This window comes from Taudactylus pleione, unplaced genomic scaffold, assembly GCF_031769625.1.
Source record: "Taudactylus pleione unplaced genomic scaffold, aTauple2 ptg001283l, whole genome shotgun sequence".
In the NCBI taxonomy this organism is placed as follows: Eukaryota; Metazoa; Chordata; class Amphibia; order Anura; family Myobatrachidae; genus Taudactylus; species Taudactylus pleione.
In genome coordinates, this window is record NW_028285683.1 from 1,559,821 (window position 1) to 1,582,596 (window position 22,776).

The 22,776-nt window shown below is 45.4% G+C and overlaps 1 protein-coding gene across 1 annotated transcript in view; it reads left to right on the top strand.

Annotated features, from left to right (window-relative positions):
• LOC148443397 (unconventional myosin-VIIa-like) overlaps positions 1–22,776 on the top strand; it is a gene marked incomplete at its 3' end in the record, with an annotated part of 418,660 nt that overhangs the window by 173,888 nt on the left and 221,996 nt on the right. The window contains exon 7 of the mRNA XM_088462885.1: positions 13,836–13,935. Within this exon, the coding sequence (XP_088319011.1) occupies positions 13,836–13,935 (100 nt within the window). The remainder of the gene's footprint in view (positions 1–13,835; positions 13,936–22,776) is intronic.

Consider the following 22,776-nt stretch of genomic DNA (forward strand, 5'->3'; position numbering starts at 1 on the left):
TCCCGCTCTCCACAATGTCACTGCTGTCTGCAGACTCTCATTATTGTACCACTCTCCAGCTCTCCACCATGTCACTGCTGCCTGCAGACTCTCATTATTGTACCGCTCTCCAGCTCTCCACCATGCTTCACTGCTGCCTGCAGACACTCATTATTGTACCACTCTCCACCATGCGTCACTGCTGCCTGCAGACTCTCATTATTGTACAACTCTCCAGCTCTCCGCCATGCGTCACTGCTGCCTGCAGACACTCATTATTGTACCTCTCTCCGCCATGCGTCACTGCTGCCTGCAGACACTCATTATTGTACCTCTCTCCGCCATGCGTCACTGCTGCCTGCAGACACTCATTATTGTACCTCTCTCCACCATGCGTCACTGCTGCCTGCAGACACTCATTATTGTACCTCTATACAGCTCTCCACCATGAGTCACTGCTGCCTGCAGACTCTCATTATTGTACCGCTCTCCACCATGCGTCACTGCTGCCTGCAGACTCTCATTATTGTACCGCTCTCCACCATGCGTCACTGCTGCCTGCAGACAGTCATTATTGTACCGCTCTCCACCATGTCATTGCTGTCTGAAGACCCTCATTATTGTATCACTCTCCAGCTCTCCACCATGTCACTGCTGCCTGCAGACACTCATTATTGTACCTCTCTCCAGCTCTCCACCATGTCACTGCTGCCTGCAGACACTCATTATTGTACCACTCACAAGCTCTCCACCATGTCACTGCTGCCTGCAGACACTCATTATTGTAGCCCTCTCCAGCCTTGCGGCGAACAAACTGCCTCTGTTACAGCCAAGTACTTCAAATTTTGACTCATCAGTACAGAGCACCTGCTGTAATTTTCCTGCACCCCAGTTCCTATGTTTTTATACATAGTTGAGTCGATTGGCCTTGTTTCTACCTCGAAGGTATTGCTTTTGGCCACAATTCTTCCATGAAGACCACTTCAGGCCAGACTTCTCTGAAGAGTAGGTGTACCTGGGACCCACTGGTTTATGCCAGTCCTGAGCTGAAGTTCTGGAGAGCGGTACAATGTCTGCAGGCAACAGTGATGCATGGTGAAGGTTCCTTGCAAGTTTGGGGCTGCATTTCAGCAAATGGAGCTGGGGCTTTGATCAAGATTAATGGTGTCCTCGATGCTGAGAAATACAGGCAGGTACTTATCCATCATCAAGTCTGTCTGGGATTACTTGAAGAGACAGAAAGTTTTGAGCAAGCTACATCCACAGAAGATCTGTGGTTAGTTCTCCAAGATGTTTGGAACAACCTTCCTGCCGAGTTCCTTCGAAAACTGTACCTAGAAGAATTGATGCTGTTTTGAAGGCAAAGGGTGGTCACACCAATTTACATTTCTCTTCTGTTCATTCACTTAATAGTTTATTTTTATCAATTAACAAAATACAAACACTTTTAATTTTTAAAGCATTCTTACTCTGCAGCATTTTTTTCCACATCTGCCTAAAACTTTGCACAGTACTATATCTAAAAAATAATAATAAAAAATAATACAGAATATATAAAAATATCAATAAAATAGTATATACCAGTGGTTCCCAAACTGTGCTGTGTCACCCTGGGGTGCCTCGGGACACTTGCAGGGGTGCCTCAGGTTGGTGGTCTGGCACCAACTCAAATTATTTAGTCAATGTAATGTAAATATGTGGACAAACAGAAGTGCAAACCTGTCCATCACCTCATAACTGACCCTAAGGATGACAGGTCTGCACTATTTACTTAATACATTTATTTTTAGCTCAATAACAAACTTTTGGCTTAGAGGTGCCATGAAAACAATACTGATACTCTGGTGCCATGATTGAAAACCGTTTGGGAACCACTGGTACTGTATATACAATACTTTTCAGTCTAGTTGGACATATTTTATTTTATAAGCCTCCTTTTTTAACATATACCAAAATGACTTCTAAATAATAATATGAACACCTAATTAATATAAAAGAGATACAACAAGAAGAAAGAGATATATAGATATTCCTTATTTAATACTAACAAAGAAACAGAATGTATTTCTACATATACAGTATACTATATAATGGTAATTGTGTATAATTACACAATTTACTGATTTAAATCTGCCTAATAGTTCAGTATACCACATACATAAACCTCTTCCATCCTATCATGTTAAATATAATATGGATTGATATCAATACAACATAGACACTCCCATTCGTATGCCTATAACGTTACTACTAAGGTACGGCGACAGGCAGCCCTCGTGTTCCCAGCAGTATGTGCAAACACACAAAAATGGATATATAAAACAAGTATAAAGCCAAATGCCTGCAAAAGACGACCACGAGATATAAATGCACTAATTTAGCGTTTTGTCAGGTATATCTAGCTGCTGTTTTGGTTGCTGACCATAGAGAAACAAAAGAAAGAATGAGATCAGCGCTGAGATATACCTGAAAACTATTTAAAATGATCAATAATGAATAAATAAATTAGTAGAAAATGAAACTAATAGAATGAGCTATGTCATCGGACAATGAATCTATTTAATTGCAGATGCATAAAATCCAATATATCAAACATTATTGGCTAATGAAACACACAAAAAATACAATATATGATAAAAAATAACCAATGTTGATCAGTGATACAATGTACTGTAGCTAAAAATCGTAGGTTAATTGAATCACCCACAAACCGTTTTACTTGGGCTAATCGGGAACTACTACATTAATCCCCAATGTTTCTGCAGCTTATTGTGGGGTTCAGGCTGATTTCCCCGATTCTGACAGCACTTTTCGCCTATTCTGACTTAACGTGTCTCCATTTTCGCGTCTTTTGGAATTGAATACGGCGAATAGCGGAGGCATACTCAATACATTTCTGCTGCTAAAATACGCGATGTAGGCGAAAAGTCCGGCAAGCAAAACTTTATCGCGGGTGCAATATAAATTAAATACGGGCCTATGTTCTCTAAATCTACATTTAATAGATCTAGTTGTCCTCACTACATACTGCAGGGAGCAAGGACATTGAAGAACATATATGTGCTTTAGTTTTCATATGTTTACAAGTTAGACAGTTTGGTTTATTGCAACGATAATTCCCTGTTGGTTTTGCGTGTAACTAATTGTAATTAGGGGGATAAAAGAAAACACCAGATAATGTGATCCTTAGTCTTGAGAGAGTCCCAGCATTCCACGGGACGAAACGCGTTGACATCACATTATCCCCGCAGCTACATCATCCGGCTTTGGGGAAAAAGCTTACACGAAAAAGATTGTCGCACTGGCCGACAGCACAGCAGGACTTACATCAGCGTATGGACTGTTACTTGGTCTCCCCGGTACCTGACCACCGCTCCCGGCAGTAACAGGATCACTCGGTCCATAGTCCCTACAACGTGGCCTCGCTGATTACAGCAGATAGGAAAAGAATACTACCTAAGGGTAGGTCCAGCGTGTTGGCTTATACAGACACAGGTAACTGACTGATTACACGCCTATCTATATAGGAGGAATAAGGGGACCTATTGTAATGTATACTGGGACACCAGTATATGATTAACTCTATCAGCTGTTAACTGACTGACTGACTGCTTTCCATGGCGTATTTACATTGAGAACTGGAGAATAAGAAACACATCTGCTACATGTCGTATAAACAGATGAACAAACTAACAATTATGTTACTTTCCTACCAATCACTATACAGATGTCTGGTGCAGAGTGTTGCGTATAAACATCATTATATGCTTGAGAAGTATTTATATGGTCTTACTATAGAGACCTTGCTGAGTTATTGCGTAAGATCAGTGCTCGCACACCTGCATGCTACCTGTAAGAAAACCGACTTGGGCTTATGTCTTCCTGTGCGCCCTTCACTGCTAAAAGTAAACACTGCCTTATCGTATTCCTGGACTTTGGTAAAGTGTTTTAAGCCGAGTTTATGGTTTTTCCAGCCAGCTGCAGTTGCACATTTAGTTTTATTTTTAAAATAAGGATTAAACCCGACAGGTGTGTGCTACATTATTAAGCCAAATAATTATTTACAGAGTCGCTTAGAGCATCATAAATACTGCATAAACAGCACTTATAAATACATTTATTAAAATCTGTATTAATGTCTAACGGTACAATCTTAACTTCTGATTGTCTGTCTATAGATAGTGTATCTTTCAGCGCCTTTTCTAGAACTTCATGATCGTATTCACATTCCACAAGTGCATCTGAAAGTTCAGATACTTGTTTGTCAAAAATCTTTTCCTACGAAGTTGGTGCATCTGCCTTTTGGGAACATTAGTGAGCCAGCTTCTCTTATGGTTACTTGTGAAAGGGATAAAGTTTAAAGTGTCCACAGGTTTTTTTATAGGTGGAGGTACATATGACTCCCTCTATAACTTCTAAAGTAATATCCAAAAAATTAATCTCTGAGGGACTGTGAGTGGCTGTGAAGGATAACCCAAAATCGTTGTGATTAAGGAAAGATACAACGTGAGTAACAGAAGAAACATCCACAAATGAAAAACAGGTTGTCGATATAGCGACCATAGAGAACCAGGTTCACAGCAAATGGGCCGTTCCAAATAAGTTGTTCTTCTAGGCAGCCCATATAGATATTCGCATAGCTCGGTGCAGATGGTCCCCATCGCAGTACCGAGGACCTGTAGGTAGTGTACGTGATCAAAAAGAAAATAATTGTGTTTCAAAATAAATGTGATAGAAGCCAATAGAAATTCATGCTGGTCATCTGCGGTTCCCATATCTTTAAGGCATAGGTCTACAGTATAAACTCCCTGGACATGTGGGATGTTGGTGTAGAGTGCCTGTACATCGCAAGTCACAAATAAATGGCTGTCTTTCCAGCTTCTCCTCCACCAGGGTCAAAAAATGTTCAGTGTCTTTAATATGGGACCGCATAGAAGCAGCGTCTGGCTGTAAATAAGAATCAACATAAAAAGATAGATTTGAAGTTAAACTCCCAATACCAGGAATAATGGGGAGCCCAGGTGGATTGTGAAGGGCTCTGTGAATTTTGGGTGGGTGATAATAGACGGGAGTGATGGGGTGCAAAGGATAGAGGAAGTCATACTCCTCTTTAGTCAAAACACATTCCAAAGTGGCCTTTGACAGTAAAGCTTTAAGGTCTTTTTGAAAATTGGGAATGGGATCTTTATCTAGCTGACGGTAAAAATTGCAGTAGGACAGTTGTCCTTTTGCCTCTATTATATAGTCTGATGTATCTTGCACCACCACTCCCCCCACCTTTATCTGCTGCTTTTATTGTTAGAGAGTAATTCTCCTACGTGTCTGTCTAATTCTATTCTTCTAACAACTAAGGGATAATCACTCCATCTGTATCTGTGACTTTTACTATCCCACAATTGTGGAGGACTCATTATGACCATATTTCCTTGCCTTAACTTAAGGGACTGAGCACTTCATTCAGAGTCGGTCGAAGCGGCTGCACGGTCGTACGCCACCGATGTTCGCTATACTGCGCATACGTAAAGTTCGCAATGCGCGTGCGCAAACTAGCCGCTACGATCAGAAATTTCTCTTTCCTTGAACACAGCCAGGTCGGTAGTTTGAGTGACAGATGGAGGCGTTTGTGGGTGGTAACAGGGGAAGGTGCTTGAAAACGTGGGAGTGGAAATCCGAACGCAGGAGTGCCTCATTATGCGAACGGCGTTTTATGGGAGTGCATACGGTTTATGGGAGTGCATAATTAACAAAGTAGCGTCATGTGACATGGGAGGTTTTTACACTGACATGATCGTAGAGCTTAAGAGAGGGTATGGTCTACCTTAAGCTCTATGACCAGTTCCGATGGTTCCCGATGGTCTCGATTAATCCTTATATGCCCGGAGATGACGTGCAATGCGTACAAGAAGAGGGCGTATTTTTTTTGTCTTCCGACCGCTTCCTCCCCTTGGTCTGCCAAATACCGATCCAAACTTAGGGACGCAACTTGCGAGGGAATCATTTGCATATCCGTCCCCTTTTCCCGTACGACCGTGCGGCCGCTTCGACCGACTCTGAATGAGGTCCTGAATACTTAGTTACTAAGGGCTCTATTTATTATCATTATTTTTACTAAAATAAAGTGATAAAGGCTGTTTTGTGTTGTCACACCCTTTTCACATTATGTTAGTATCACCTAAAGTTACTACAGGGCAATTGGAGTAGAATTCGTAAAATTATAGTCCAAGCCCTAATTATCATTTATTCAAGGTAACCAGATCGCATTTCCCATCATTGTAATGGCAAATGCGATCTGCCTGGTAGTTACTTAAAAAGAAATCGTGAAAAAAATATCGGGGAAAGCCCTTTGATAATGACGCCACCTGGAGGTGGCATTATCCAGGCTTTCCCCCGGTTACCGAACTCCTGCTCCACTCTAACAGGCAGAGCAGAGCCCGGAGCCGGCCCCAGTGATCAGCTGTGTGGTCTAAACAGACTCCACGCTGATCACTGCTAAAAAAAAGAAAAGAAAAAATAGTGAAAAAAAATAACTTACCTGAGTCCATAGACTAGAGATCGGGGCTCTGGTGATATCCTCCCTCTGGTCAGCTGGTCTCCCATCCTGCACTGGGACCCAGTCAGCTGACCGGATCCCAGTACAGAATGGGAGATCAGCTGCCCGGAGCCCCGATCACCGGAGGTAAGTCTAATTAGGGGAGGTGGGTCACGTGCATCGGGGCGAGGCTTAGCGGCGGACTGTCGGCACGGGCACTGGTCACTGTATTTTTTGCGAAAATACCGTGATAAGTGTACGGAGGGGGTTGCAGTGACCGGGCTTTATCGCAGGCTCTATCCCTGAAAGGGATTTTTATTAAATCCCTGTGATATTGGCTGAATTCGTAATGCGAATTCAGTCTGTAATATCACACTACAATCTGCATTCCCAATGCCGAATGTAGTAAATAGAGCCCTAACTGAGATTGCAACTTTATATTGTGTATCTCTTTAATCAGCAACATTGAGTCTTATATTCAAGTTTATGATTTATGTTATTCTCAAGAAAAATAGTCTATATGTTCTGTATATTTTACTGATTGTTTTGTGATTATATTTTATATCCACTCCCGGGATCTTATAGTCTTTTTTTATTTTGTGTTATTTTAATAAACGTATTTATAATTCAAGTGCTGTTTATGATGCTCTAAGCGCCTCTGTAAATAATTCTTTGGTTTAGCTATTTTTGTATTGGAGACAGGCAATCTCCAACTTTTCCAAGGTGGCAGCTGTTATCCTATACAGGTTCCCAGTAGGCGCCAGGGTTACTCTTTGTTGCACAATGTAGCACACAGAGTAATCACAATCGGTTATCTAATCTATTGCTTATGAAGCATTTGAAACCTATTTCGAGTTTGTAACAATTTGTTTTCTGCTGTCAAATTGTATCTGAACTAAGAAATTGTTTGTAACAAATGCCTCCTCTTTCCAAATCTAGCTAATAAAATAGGGTTGTATCTTCACGAAGCGTGATCGGTGTATCTGCAAACATGGAAATTCCAATACACTTGCCTCTCTGTCATGGTGTGCCTCTGCTGCTGGTGTCCAGTAGAAGTTAGTGAACCCGTCAGCCAGCACACCTTAGTACCTGGTATATTACAGATGTGTCCTCATACATCTAGCTTCCTTGTGCGTTAAACAACCCTTCTAAACGTGGCGTGACTCTGTAGTGCCGAGCATATTTTTGTGTGATTTTTCTTTTTACCTTCATATGCGTTTTATTTACGCAGCGATGTGAATAGGTAGCACAAGCCGCTTCTGCTGAGTAAAATGATATGCAGCATGCCTATATTCTGTGTGTGTGATTGCGGGTGTATCTGTATGCCTATATTCTGTGTGTGTGATTGCGGGTGTATCTGTATGCCTATATTCTGTGTGTGTGATTGCGGGTGTATCTGTATGCCTATATTCTGTGTGTGTGATTGCGGGTGTATCTGTATGCCTGTATTCTGTGTGTGTGATTGCGGGTGTATCTGTATGCCTGTATTCTGTGTGTGTGATTGCGGGTGTATCTGTATGCCTGTATTCTGTGTGTGTGATTGCGGGTGTATCTGCATACAAAACGCTACTTTACAGTTACTGATACTGTAACGTAGCATTTCACATACAGATACACCAGCACTCGCTCACATAACATAGGCATACAGATACACCGGCAGTCACTCACATAACATAGGCATACAGATACACCGGCAGTCACTCACATAACATAGGCATGCTGCATATCATTTTACTCAGCAGAAGCGGCTTGTGCTACCTATTCACATCGCTGTGCAAAGAAGACGCATATGAAGGTAAAAAGTCACACGAAATACGCTCTGCACTACCGAGGCACACTGAGCTCCCGCATTGTATGGCGCGACTTGTAGTGCATGGAGGATAGATGTATGTGGGCACATCTGTACAATTATGCCACACACAGTAATGCCCCTTACACATTATGCCACACAGTAATTCCACCTTACACATAATGCCCCCTCCATCCCCTTCATTTCCCTCCAGTAGCCTCTAGATCTGGGTATACACTAGGCGACATATTGGATAATTTGTCGTTTTCTGGCAAATCAAAACGAGAAATTGTCAAAATCATCCAGTATGTGCGCACTATTGTGCTCTGCCGTAAGTCATTCATTGTATCTTCAGATCTGTTTTCAGTGCAGACCAATCTGAAGACTCGAGAAACCTCACCATGGTTCTGGATGTAGCAGGGAAATAATATTTTGGGTGGTCGTACACCAGATTGTGCAGTGTGTATGGACCGCACGATATATAGTGCCCCCACATATGCAGTTGCTGGGTACACACATCTAGTGTTTACCCAGCTTTACATACTTACCAACCAGCCTATCTAACGGGTGATGGTGCCAATGAACAATATATTGGGCAGGTGTTACGCACTGCATGATCCAGTGACCGCCCGTCTGATATGTTTACCGACATCATTGACCTTGCCAACAGCAACAGTTGGGTTGTATTGTTCATGCATGCACTGGTGATGGAACGACCCTGCGCATAGTGGGTACACACTAGACGATGTGCCCGAGATGCATCATTGCACTGGGAGCCAGATTGTTTAGAAAATGTCATCCAAACAGTCAAAATGCGCCACCCCCCCAGGATCTTACAAGACTAATAATATATTATTGCGCGCCTTACAGCAAGGTGCGTGGCGCTGCAGGAAATCCGGCCCTGCCTCCAGCCAGCCCCCAGTGTTCCTCCAGCCAGCCCCTAGTGTCCCTCCAGGCTTCAGCCAGCCCCCAGTCTCCCTCCAGCCAGCCTTCACTAGTATTATATAATAAGCCTCACCTAACTTCGGCTTTCATATAATCACACCGCTGAAACTGATCCTCCCTTTCAGACGGTGTCTTCTGTCGGCATTTACTATTCATGTAGTAGATCACATGGTCCAAAAGATGCCTGTTTGTGTAGGAATATAACCAATATCCTCATCATACTGTACAAAAGAGGTCCAACCAGACTTGTGCCCTATGTCACCTACTGCTCCCTGTATTCCCTTCAGCCTCCTGCTGCTTGTCTTTCCAATCTCCTTTCTTTACAGCCTCCACATCTCTCCACCTTCCTGCGCAGTCACTCAAGCCTCTAGCCTTTCTAGCCACCTGCACTTTGTGTCTCTCCAGCCTCCGTTCTTTAGAGTCTCCTTCCCCGTCTCTCCACCTTCCTGCACAGTCACTGAAGCCGCCTTTCTAGCCTCCTGCCCCCTGTGTCTGTCAGCCTTAATCCCTCCCCGGAGTCCCTTACCCTCCCCCTGTGTGTCAATCAGCCAGTGCCCCCCTTTTGTGCCTATCAGCCAGCCTCCTAGCACCCCTCGCCCTACATTGCAGAATACACTGCACAGCACATCGCCACATTCCCATCACAGCACATCACCCCTCTCCCATCACAGCACATCACCCCTCTCCCATCACAGCACTGTCCCCTCTCCCCACCTCAAAGCACTTACCTTACTATGGACTGGGACTGGGAGCCTGGCCTGCCAAGGGGGGCGCCACCCGACGCTGCAGTGATATCCTTGGAGTCATCAGGTCCGGACTCCTGTTCTCCACTCTGCTCCTCATGATGTCACGTTGCATGGACCAGATCCTAAGTAGCTGCAGCCTGCCCCTTCCTTAATTTTGCAGTGCAGGCAGCTGTGTCACAGTGACAGTCTGCCTCCCGCAGCCAAACTAATGTGTAGGGGAACTCGGGAGGTTAGTGTATGCCCTCCCGGTCTTTGCCAGCAGGGGTCAGAGGCAGGGCACCCTGTGCGATATCACAGCTCATCCACCCCTAGAAATGGCCCTGGTCTAGTGCGTACCTGGCTTAAGGGGTATACCAAAAAAATTATATGGATTTGTGATGGAGGTTACAGCCTGTAAAAACATATATTCATACAAACATAAAAAAAAATAAACTCAAAAGTAGTAGTAATAAAAAAAAAAAAAAGTTTAAAATAGGGGTTCCTGCCATTACACACTAACAAACTGCATGCAAAGCACGGCCCCTCCCCCATGCCACCCAAGCTGCAGCCAGAAAAATTGCCCTAATACCTGGGGACGAGGAAGGCTTTTTTTCAAAGCTCTCTGACAGTCTGACACCATTTCCTCTTCTGCAGACAGGCTGGCTCCGCCTCCTGGCTGAGGTCACTCACTGTCAGAATGAGCTGGCTCCGCCTCCTGGCTGAGGTCACTCACTGTCAGAATGAGCTGGCTCCGCCTCCTGGCTGAGGTCACACTGTCAGAATGAGCTGTCCTCTGAGCACGCACAGCCGGGTGCCATGACGTCACATCACGCTTGTGCTGCAGTATCGAATTACTGATCTCATTGGTGTTAACGCAGGGGAGGAGGAGCTGGGGAGATGGAAGGTCCTCCTGGTCAGGCGTGTGCAGTGCAGTTCTCTTGTTCCTGACCGGGCGGCCGTTAATGACAGTAAAAAGTATGTGAATTGGTGGCGGATCGGAAAACAAGGCAAATGGGTGGTCCGGTGCACCCCTGGACCAGCCTTTGGTTTCATCTATGAGACATTATTCTGTATCTCCCTACAACACGATTAGTTGGCTCCCAATCTCCCTCTGATTACAGTGTCACCCTCACTTGCAAAGGATTTAATCACTGCTACCTCCTAGCATTACTGCCTGTACTCCACCTTCGTTATCTCCACTCAGGCCATCTCCAAGCATTACTGCCTGTATTCCACCTTCGTTATCTCCACTCAGGCCATCTCCATGATTAATGCCTGTACTCTACCTTAGTTATCTCCACTCAGGCCAACTCCTAGCATTACTGCCTGTACTCTACCTTAGTTATCTCCACTCAGGCCATCTCCTAGCATTACTGCCTGTACTCTACCTTAGTTATCTCCACTCAGGCCACCTCCTAGCATTACTGCCTGTACTCTACCTTAGTTATCTCCACTCAGGCCATCTCCATGATTAATGCCTGTACTCTACCTTAGTTATCTCCACTCAGGCCATCTCCTAGCATTACTGCCTGTACTCTACCTTAGTTATCTCCACTCAGGCCAACTCCTAGCATTACTGCCTGTACTCTACCTTAGTTATCTCCACTCAGGCCACCTCCTAGCATTACTGCCTGTACTCCACCTTCGTTATCTCCACTCAGGCCATCTCCATGATTAATGCCTGTACTCTACCGTAGTTATCTCCACTCAGGCCACCTCCTAGCATTACTGCCTGTACTCAACCTTAGTTATCTCCACTCAGGCCATCTCCAAGCATTACTGCATGTACTCTACCTTAGTTATCTCCACTCAGGCCACCTCCTAGCATTACTGCATGTACTTTACCTTAGTTATCTCCACTCAGGCCATCTCCATGATTAATGCCTGTACTCTACCTTAGTTATCTCCACTCAGGCCACCTCCTAGCATTACTGCCTGTACTCCACCTTCGTTATCTCCACTCAGGCCATCTCCATGATTAATGCCTGTACTCTACCGTAGTTATCTCCTCTCAGGCCACCTCCTAGCATTACTGCATGTACTTTACCTTAGTTATCTCCTCTCAGGCCATCTCCTAGCATTACTGCCTGTACTCTACCTTCGTTATCTCCACTCAGGCCACCTCATAGAATTACTGCCTGTACTCTTCCTTAGTTATCTCCACTCAGGCCATCTCCTGGCATTAATGCCTGTACTCTACCTTAGTTATCTCCACTCAGGCCACCTCCTAGCTTTACTGCCTGTACTCCACCTTCGTTATCTCCACTCAGGCCATCTCCATGATTAATGCCTGTACTCTACCGTAGTTATCTCCTCTCAGGCCACCTCCTAGCATTACTGCCTGTACTCTACCTTAGTTATCTCCACTCAGGCCACCTCCTAGCATTACTGCATGTACTCTACCTTAGTTATCTCCACTCAGGCCATCTCCATGATTAATGCCTGTACTCTACCTTAGTTATCTCCACTCAGGCCACCTCATAGAATTACTGCCTATACTCTACCTTAGTTATCTCCACTCAGGCCATCTCCTGGCATTAATGCCTGTACTCTACCTTAGTTATCTCCACTCAGGCCTCTCCTCTGTTATCTCCTCTCAGGCCACCTCCTAGCATTACTGCCTGTACTCTACCTTAGTTATCTCCTCTCAGGCCACCTCCTAGCATTACTGCCTGTACTCTACCTTATTTATCTCCTCTCAGGCCACCTCATAGCATTACTGCCTGTACTCCACCTTAGTTATCTCCACTCAGGCCATCTCCTAGCATTACTGCCTGTACTCTACCTTAGTTATCTCCACTCAGGCCACCTCCTAGCATTACTGCCTGTACTCTACCTTCGTTATCTCCACTCAGGCCATCTCCCAGATTTCCCCTGCTCAGCCCCTCTCTTCTGGAACTCACACGCTAGGTAGGACTTTCTGCCAGTCTTGCCAGCTTGTTACACAACACACCTTTTCCTCAAACTTGACCTTATTTTCTGCCCATTTACCCTCCAGCTGTTGCCCCCTCAGCATGTAAGCTCTCACAGGCAGGGCATTCCACCCTCGGGTTCCTCCTTAGCACTATATTTGCTCCCAGTGCTCCTGGTCACTTAGTCCCTCAGTGATCGCTCTTCCATGGGTACAAAGTCATTGAGTGCTGAACCGCCGTCTCCTCGCTCTCTTACCTCCACTTGTCTGTCTTTTGTCAGTGAGTTCCCCAATGAACACCTCTAGTTTGTCAGTTTATTACACATCCTTCCTATAGTACGACAGCCTTCAGTTACTGCACCTGATACAGATGTGTCCTCATTCACTGTGGCCCAATATGTGGCAAATAGCCCCTCTGTGCCTGCCAGGGTCCCTGTGACAGCCGTACCAAGAATCTTTTTTGCTCATAATTTGCATCCTATCAGCTTCTAAAACAGCAAGAAGTGACCAAATCAAACTATTGTACACTGACCACTGGGGCTTGCGGTGCTTGTACATCTGTGTGCCACAAATATGGTATAAGCAGTAGCAACTCTTCCCCCGCCACATTCTGTTGTGCTTGTACTTGTGTAGTACTAATTGCGTTGCGATAAAAGCTGCCACCTAGTGACTCTGGCACATTGTAAGCGGCTTTGTAACAGCTGCATTGCAACTAAGACTCAATATTTAGGAAAAGATTCGCTATGCTACCCACGTTGGAGTGTCTTATTCGTGCCAAGCGCAAAGTTGCTTGGTTAAAAGAGGACAAATGTATTTTCCATGTACCTTTCTGCAGATAGTGTGACATCTTAAAAATAAAAGATAATCCAAAATGATTACGTAGACTGGCAGCTTCGCTGTTCTAGAAGAATCCACATATTCCAATTTCTCATCAGTTGTGTATGTCCTGTCCTATAGGTACATCGGCCAAGGCTGGGAAGAGAATGATTCAGGGAAGTGGGTTGCAGGATACCAGAGGTTGTGCAATGCCATGCGGATGGTTGGCTTCCAGAATCAGGTGGGTGGTGCAGCCATTTTATGTGTTCAAAACTAATATGGTGTCCTGGGAAGCTGTGGTGTTCTGGTGTTTACTTCCTAGACCCCTTTCCTCCTCCCTATACAGTAAGTACAGGCTGCCATTTTGTGCCATATATCAAATCACCATTCGTTCTATGTGTATCTCCATAGATTACATTAAGGTGGGTACACACCTAGCAGACATATCTGTAGATGATGGTTGTTCATATAATCTGAAAGACCAGAAGCTGCGGGTCCCGCTGGCCGGGGGGCGGGTTGAGGGCATGTCTGCCCCCTCCCAGCGGATGCTGCTGCATGTGTACGGGTGGTCTGCAGATATATCTGTCCATCAGCTGTGCAGTACAGCCAATGCGATATGTAGAGCTACCCGATACTGGCGCATGTACCTAATAAATAATTATATATGGAGTACTAGAGTGGTGCAGCCAATGCGATATGTAGAGCTACCCGATACTGGCGCATGTACCTAATAAATAATTATATATGGAGTACTAGAGTGGTGCAGCCAATGCGATATGTAGAGCTACCCGATACTGGCGCATGTACCTAATAAATAATTATATATGGAGTACTAGAGTGGTGCAGCCAATGCGATATGTAGAGCTACCCGAAACTGGCGCATGTACCTAATAAATAATTATATATGGAGTACTAGAGTGGTGCAGCCAATGTGATATGTAGAGCTACCCGATACTGGCGCATGTACCTAATAAATAATTATATATGGAGTACTAGAGTGGTGCAGCCAATGCGATATGCAGAGCTACCCGATACTGGCGCATGTACCTAATAAATAATTATATATGGAGTACTAGAGTGGTGCAGCCAATGTGATATGTAGAGCTACCCGATACTGGCGCATGTACCTAATAAATAATTATATATGAAGTACTAGAGTGGTGCAGCCAATGCGATATGTAGAGCTACCCGATACTGGCGCATGTACCTAATAAATAATTATATATGGAGTTCTAGAGTGGTGCAGCCAATGCGATATGTAGAGCTACCCGATACTGGCGCATGTACCTAATAAATAATTATATATGGAGTACTAGAGTGGTGCAGCCAATGTGATATGTAGAGCTACCCGATACTGGCGCATGTACCTAATAAATAATTATATATGGAGTACTAGAGTGGTGCAGCCAATGCGATATGTAGAGCTACCCGATACTGGCGCATGTACCTAATAAATAATTATATATGGAGTACTAGAGTGGTGCAGCCAATGGGATATGTAGAGCTACCCGATACTGGCGCATGTACCTAATAAATAATTATATATGGAGTACTAGAGTGGTGCAGCCAATGCGATATGTAGAGCTACCCGATACTGGCGCATGTACCTAATAAATAATTATATATGGAGTACTAGAGTGGTGCAGCCAATGCGATATGTAGAGCTACCCGATACTGGCGCATGTACCTAATAAATAATTATATATGGAGTACTAGAGTGGTGCAGCCAATGCGATATGTAGAGCTACCCGAAACTGGCGCATGTACCTAATAAATAATTATATATGGAGTACTAGAGTGGTGCAGCCAATGTGATATGTAGAGCTACCCGATACTGGCGCATGTACCTAATAAATAATTATATATGGAGTACTAGAGTGGTGCAGCCAATGCGATATGCAGAGCTACCCGATACTGGCGCATGTACCTAATAAATAATTATATATGGAGTACTAGAGTGGTGCAGCCAATGTGATATGTAGAGCTACCCGATACTGGCGCATGTACCTAATAAATAATTATATATGAAGTACTAGAGTGGTGCAGCCAATGCGATATGTAGAGCTACCCGATACTGGCGCATGTACCTAATAAATAATTATATATGGAGTTCTAGAGTGGTGCAGCCAATGCGATATGTAGAGCTACCCGATACTGGCGCATGTACCTAATAAATAATTATATATGGAGTACTAGAGTGGTGCAGCCAATGTGATATGTAGAGCTACCCGATACTGGCGCATGTACCTAATAAATAATTATATATGGAGTACTAGAGTGGTGCAGCCAATGCGATATGTAGAGCTACCCGATACTGGCGCATGTACCTAATAAATAATTATATATGGAGTACTAGAGTGGTGCAGCCAAGATGCAAACTCTGTGTATGTTGCTAGAATTAGTAAAAATTGAAAGAAAAAAAACCTCGGCGCTTACACTACAGTAAACTCAATAAAAATATATAAACAATGAAGATATTATTAACAATGAGATGTGTATAAAATAAACATATTTATTAGCCAATTGCTGGCAAATAAAAATCAGTTACCTAAACAATGACATAAATACCAATCTAAAAGTACAAACAATGATCATATAATATTAATATATTGAACGCTGTATATATACCAATTAATATTGTGACTGGACACTGTGCTCCTTTTATAAGTAATACAGAGAGAATGATTTGTCTTAAAGCAGCTTAATGTTAAACCTGATACAAAGTAACTTCATGCTCTTATGAGCAGATTCCGCAGTAAATGGAGACAAAGAACCTTGATCAGAAGAGGATTCTAGACGTCAAAATGGTCTGACCAAAAATGTTTATACACGTTTTGCAAATCTCCAGAAGACACTCTCTGTATGTTATTACACAGTAACGCCGGCTCCCATCAGCACCATGCTTCCCGCTGCGCTCGTTACCACATCCACCACCGATCAAACACTTCTCCTGGTGTAAATTATGGGGCCCTTCAGGGCAGAGCAACGAGTGTATTATATGGGCAAGTGCAAGTAATGCAGCCAATCCCAATAGATGTCCAACGGTGGCTCATAAAGAAATAGACTGTGAGCCGGACCATCCACAAGCAGAGGAACTTTGAGTACTCACAATATAAATAGGTGGGGGGTTTTTCCACCTCAGTCCTCTGTATTCCAAAGTATTCCGTCTAGTGTGTCGCTGGACGTGGAAGCCGGTCCGCACACTGCAGTATGATCTTCTGTGTCACACACGCCGGAGCACGCTCTTCAGCAGATCACCGGAACATAAGCCCGATCAGGGCACCAGGCAGTCAAAGGAGGCAACAGTGTAACAGTGAATAATTGGTAATGAGATGATCCCGCCTAACGCATTTCGTCACTTTAACATGTGACTTTACTCAAAAGTACTCAAAGTTCCTCTGCTTGTGGATGGTCCGGCTCACAGTCTATGGCCCTCTCTCAGGTGCACTATATTATGTCCCTATTTATCCCCAGCATCTCCTGGCCTCCCTATCTCTTTCCTGGCCCTTCCCCATGAGGCCATGGCCCTCTCGCAGGTGCACTATATTATGTCCCTATTTATCCCCAGCATCTCCTGGTCTCCCCTATCTCTTCCCTGGTCCTTCCCCATGAGGCCATGGCCCTCTCTCAGGTGCACTATATTATGTCCCTATTTATCCCCAGCATCTCCTGGCCTCCCCTATCTCTTCCCTGGCCCTTCCCCGTGAGGCTATGGCCCTCTCTCAGGTGCACTATATTATGTCCCTATTTATCCCCAGCATCTCCTGGCCTCCCCTATCTCTTCCCTGGCCCTTCCCCATGAGGCCATGGCCCTCTATCAGGTGCAGTATCTTATGTCCCTATTTATCCCCAGCATCTCCTGGCCTCCCCTATCTCTTCCCTGGCCCTTCCCCATTAGACCATGGCCCTCTTACAGGTGCACTATATTATGTCCCTATTTATCCCCAGCATCTCCTGGCCTCTCCTATCTCTTCCCTGGCCCTTCCCCATGAGGCCATGGCCCTCTCTCAGGTGCACTATATTATGTCACTATTTATCCCCAGCGTCTCCTGGCCTCCCCTATCTCTTCCCTGGCCCTTCCCCATGAGGCCATGGCCCTCTATCAGGTGCACTATATTATGTCCCTATTTATCCCCAGCATCTCCTGGCCTCCCCTATCTCTTCCCTGGTCCTTCCCCATGAGGCCATGGCCCTTTTTTGGGTGCACTATATTATGTCCCTATTTATCCCCTGCATCTCCTGATCTCCCCTATCTCTTCCCTGGCCCTTTCCCATGAGGTCATGGTCCTCTCTCAGGTGCACTATATTATGTGCCTAGTTATCCCCAGCATCTCCTGGCCTCCCCTATCTCTTCCCTGGCCCTTCCCCATGAGGCCATGGCCCTCTCTCAGGTGCACTATATTATGTCCCTATTTATCCCCAGCATCTCTTGGCCTCTCCTCTCTTCCCTGGCCCTTCCCCATGTGGCCATGGCCCTCTCTCAGGTGCACTATATTATGTCCCTATTTATCCCCAGCATCTCCTGGCCTCCCCTATCTCTTCCCTGGTCCTTCCCCATGAGGCCATGGCCCTTTTTTGGGTGCACTATGTCCCTTTGAAAAATTAGGGGGTGCCAATGCTCTTTCTGGCACAGGGCACCATGAAGTCTAGTTACAGCTCTGCAGCAGTCAGACATTGTCACACACACACACACAGCCGTCAGACATTGTCTCACACACACAGCAGTCAGACATTGTCACACACACACAGCAGTCAGACATTGTCACACACACACAGCCGTCAGACATTGTCACACACACAGCAGTCAGACTTTGTCACACACACACAGCAATCAGACTTTGTCACACACACTCACACACACACACACACACACACACACACACACACACACACAAACGGTCAGACATTGTCACACACACACAGCAGTCAGACTTTGTCACACACACACAGCAATCAGACATTGTCACACACACACACACAGCAGTCAGACATTGTCACACAAACACAGAGCAGTCACCCTTTCTTTCTCTCGTTCTCTCTCTCTCTCTTGTTCTCTCTCTCTTTCTCTCTTGTTCTGTCTCTCTCTCTCTCAAAAACAAACACACACACACACACACACACTCACTCACTCACTCACTCACTCACTCACTCACTCACTCACTCACTCTCACTCACACACACACACCAGTCAGACATTCTCTCTCTCAACACAGAGTTGATGCCCTTCGCAGTGTGGTTCTTTATTTGGCCGCTTCCACAACGTAATGGTAGGGCCGGCAGTGCTTGGCAGTGGCGTGTGTCACATTAGCATAAGAGGAATCCGCCGGTCGGAAATGCCGATCAGCGGACATCGATAGTTGCTGATCCGTCTGAGAGTCTGTGAAATTCTACATTTTACAAAAGCCCAATTTGCTGATCACAATCATATTTTGATTGTGATCGGCAAATCAATGAAATCCAACATGTTGGATTTCACTGATGCGCAGACTCCGACGTCTGGGGATTGGCAAATTAGCCCAATCAGTTGTAGATGTATGGGGGCCTATAGCTGCTACTTGTTATCATATAGCACATAACAAAGCCGTAACTAGACATTCTGGTGCTCTGTGTGAGAAAGATCATCTGTGCCCCCATCCCCTCATTTCATGATATTACTGACCGTTTCCAGCACTGGACACTGGAGGGGCGCTTCTAACTGGTCACATCACGTGCTACCATGCCAGTGGTAATAGATGGGCCTCACATCACGTGCTACCATGCTAGTGGTAATAGATGGGCCTCACATCACGTGCTACCATGCTAGTGGTTATAGATGGGTGCTTCTAACTGGTCACATCACGTGCTACCATGCTAGTGGTAATAGATGGGCCTCACATCACGTGCTACCATGCTAGTGGTAATAGATGGGCCTCACATCTCCTGCTACCATGCTAGTGGTAATAGATGGGCCTCACATCACGTGCTACCATACTAGTGGTAATAGATGGGCCTCACATCTCCTGCTACCATGCTAGTGGTAATATATGGCCCTCACATCACGTGCTACCATGCTAGTGGTAATAGATGGGCCTCACATCACGTGCTACCATGCTAGTGGTAATAGATGGGCCTCACATCACGTGCTACCATGCTAGTGGTTATAGATGGGTGCTTCTAACTGGTCACATCACGTACTACCATGCTAGTGGTAATATATGGGCCTCACATCATGTGCTGCCATGCTAGTGGTAATAGATGAGTGCTTCTAACTGGTCACATCACGTGCTACCATGCTAGTGGTAATAGATGGGCGCTTCTAACTGGTCACATCACGTGCTACCATGCTAGTGGTAATAGATGGGCCTCACATCTCCTGCTACCATGCTAGTGGTAATATATGGGCCTCACATCACGTGCTGCCATGCTAGTGGTAATAGATGGGTGCTTCTAACTGGTCACATCACATGCTACCATGCTAGTGGTAATATATGGGCCTCACATCACGTGCTACCATGCTAGTGGTAATAGATGGGCCTCACATCTCCTGCTACCATGCTAGTGGTAATAGATGGGCCTCACATCACGTGCTACCATGCTAGTGGTAATAGATGGGCCTCACATCTCGTGCTACCATGCTAGTGGTAATAGATGGGCCTCACATCTCGTGCTACCATGCTAGTGGTAAAAGATGGGCACTTCTAACTGGTCACATCTCGTGCTACCATGCTAGTGGTAATAGATGGGCACTTCTAACTGCTCACATCTCCTGCTACCATGCTAGTGGTAATAGATGGGCTTTCTAATTGGTCACATCTCCTGCTACCATGCTAGTGGTAATAGATGGGCGCTTCTAACTGGTCACATCACGTGCTACCATGCTAGTGGTAATAGATGGGCCTCACATCACGTGCTACCATGCTAGTGGTTATAGATGGGCGCTTGTAACTGGTCACATCACGTGCTGCCATGCTAGTGGTAATAGATGGGCCTCACATCTCGTGCTACCATTCTAGTGGTAATAGATGGGCCTCACATCTCCTGCTACAATGCTAGTGGTAATAGATGGGCGTTTCTAACTGGTCACATCTCCTGCTACCATGCTAGTGGTTATAGATGGGCGCTTGTAACTGGTCACATCACGTGCTGCCATGCTAGTGGTAATAGATGGGCATTTCTAACTGATCACATCATGTGCTACCATGCTAGTGGTAATAGATGGGCGCTTCTAACTGGTCACATCACGTGCTGCCATGCTAGTGGTAATAGATGGGCGTTTCTAACTGGTCACATCACGTGCTACCATGCTAGTGGTAATATATGGGCCTCACATCACGTGCTGCCATGCTAGTGGTAATAGATGGGTGCTTCTAACTGGTCACATCACATGCTACCATGCTAGTGGTAATATATGGGCCTCACATCACGTGCTACCATGCTAGTGGTAATAGATGGGCCTCACATCACGTGCTACCATGCTAGTGGTTATAGATGGGTGCTTCTAACTGGTCACATCACGTGCTACCATGCTAGTGGTAATATATGGGCCTCACATCACGTGCTACCATGCTAGTGGTAATAGATGGGCCTCACATCACGTGCTACCATGCTAGTGGTAATATATGGGCCTCACATCTCCTGCTACCATGCTAGTGGTAATAGATGGGCCTCACATCACGTGCTACCATGCTAGTGGTAATAGATGGGCCTCACATCTCGTGCTACCATGCTAGTGGTAATAGATGGGCCTCACATCTCGTGCTACCATGCTAGTGGTAATAGATGGGCCTCACATCTCGTGCTACCATGCTAGTGGTAAAAGATGGGCACTTCTAACTGCTCACATCTCCTGCTACCATGCTAGTGGTAATAGATGGGCTTTCTAATTGGTCACATCTCCTGCTACCATGCTAGTGGTAATAGATGGGCGCTTCTAACTGGTCATATCACGTGCTACCATGCTAGTGGTAATAGATGGGCCTCACATCACGTGCTACCATGCTAGTGGTTATAGATGGGCGCTTGTAACTGGTCACATCACGTGCTGCCATGCTAGTGGTAATAGATGGGCCTCACATCTCGTGCTACCATTCTAGTGGTAATAGATGGGCCTCACATCTCCTGCTGCAATGCTAGTGGTAATAGATGGGCGTTTCTAACTGGTCACATCTCCTGCTACCATGCTAGTGGTTATAGATGGGCGCTTGTAACTGGTCACATCACGTGCTGCAATGCTAGTGGTAATAGATGGGCATTTCTAACTGATCACATCACGTGCTACCATGCTAGTGGTAATAGATGGGCGCTTCTAACTGGTCACATCACATGCTGCCATGCTAGTGGTAATAGATGGGCGTTTCTAACTGGTCACATCACGTGCTACCATGCTAGTGGTAATAGATGGGCCTCACATCACGTGCTACCATGCTAGTGGTTATAGATGGGCGCTTGTAACTGGTCACATCACGTGCTGCCATGCTAGTGGTAATAGATGGGCGCTTGTAACTGGTCACATCACGTGCTACCATGCTAGTGGTAATAGATGGGCCTCACATCACGTGCTACCATGCTAGTGGTAATAGATGGGCCTCACATCACGTGCTACTATGCTAGTGGTAATAGATTGGCGCTTCTAACTGGTCACATCACGTGCTGCCATGCTAGTGGTAATAGATGGGCGTTTCTAACTGCTCACATCACGTGCTACCATGCTAGTGGTAATAGATGGGCCTCACATCACGTGCTACCATGCTAGTGGTTATAGATGGGCGCTTGTAACTGGTCACATCACGTGCTGCCATGCTAGTGGTAATAGATTGGTGCTTCTAACTGGTCACATCACGTGCTACCATGCTAGTGGTAATAGATGGGCGTTTCTAACTGGTCACATCACGTGCTACCATGCTAGTGGTAATAGATGGGCGTTTCTAACTGGTCATATCACGTGCTGCCATGCTAGTGGTAATAGATGGGCGCTTCTAACTGGTCACATCTCGTGCTGCCATGCTAGTGGTAATAGATGGGCGTTTCTAACTGGTCACATCACGTGCTACCATGCTAGTGGTAATAGATGGGCCTCACATCACGTGCTACCATGCTAGTGGTA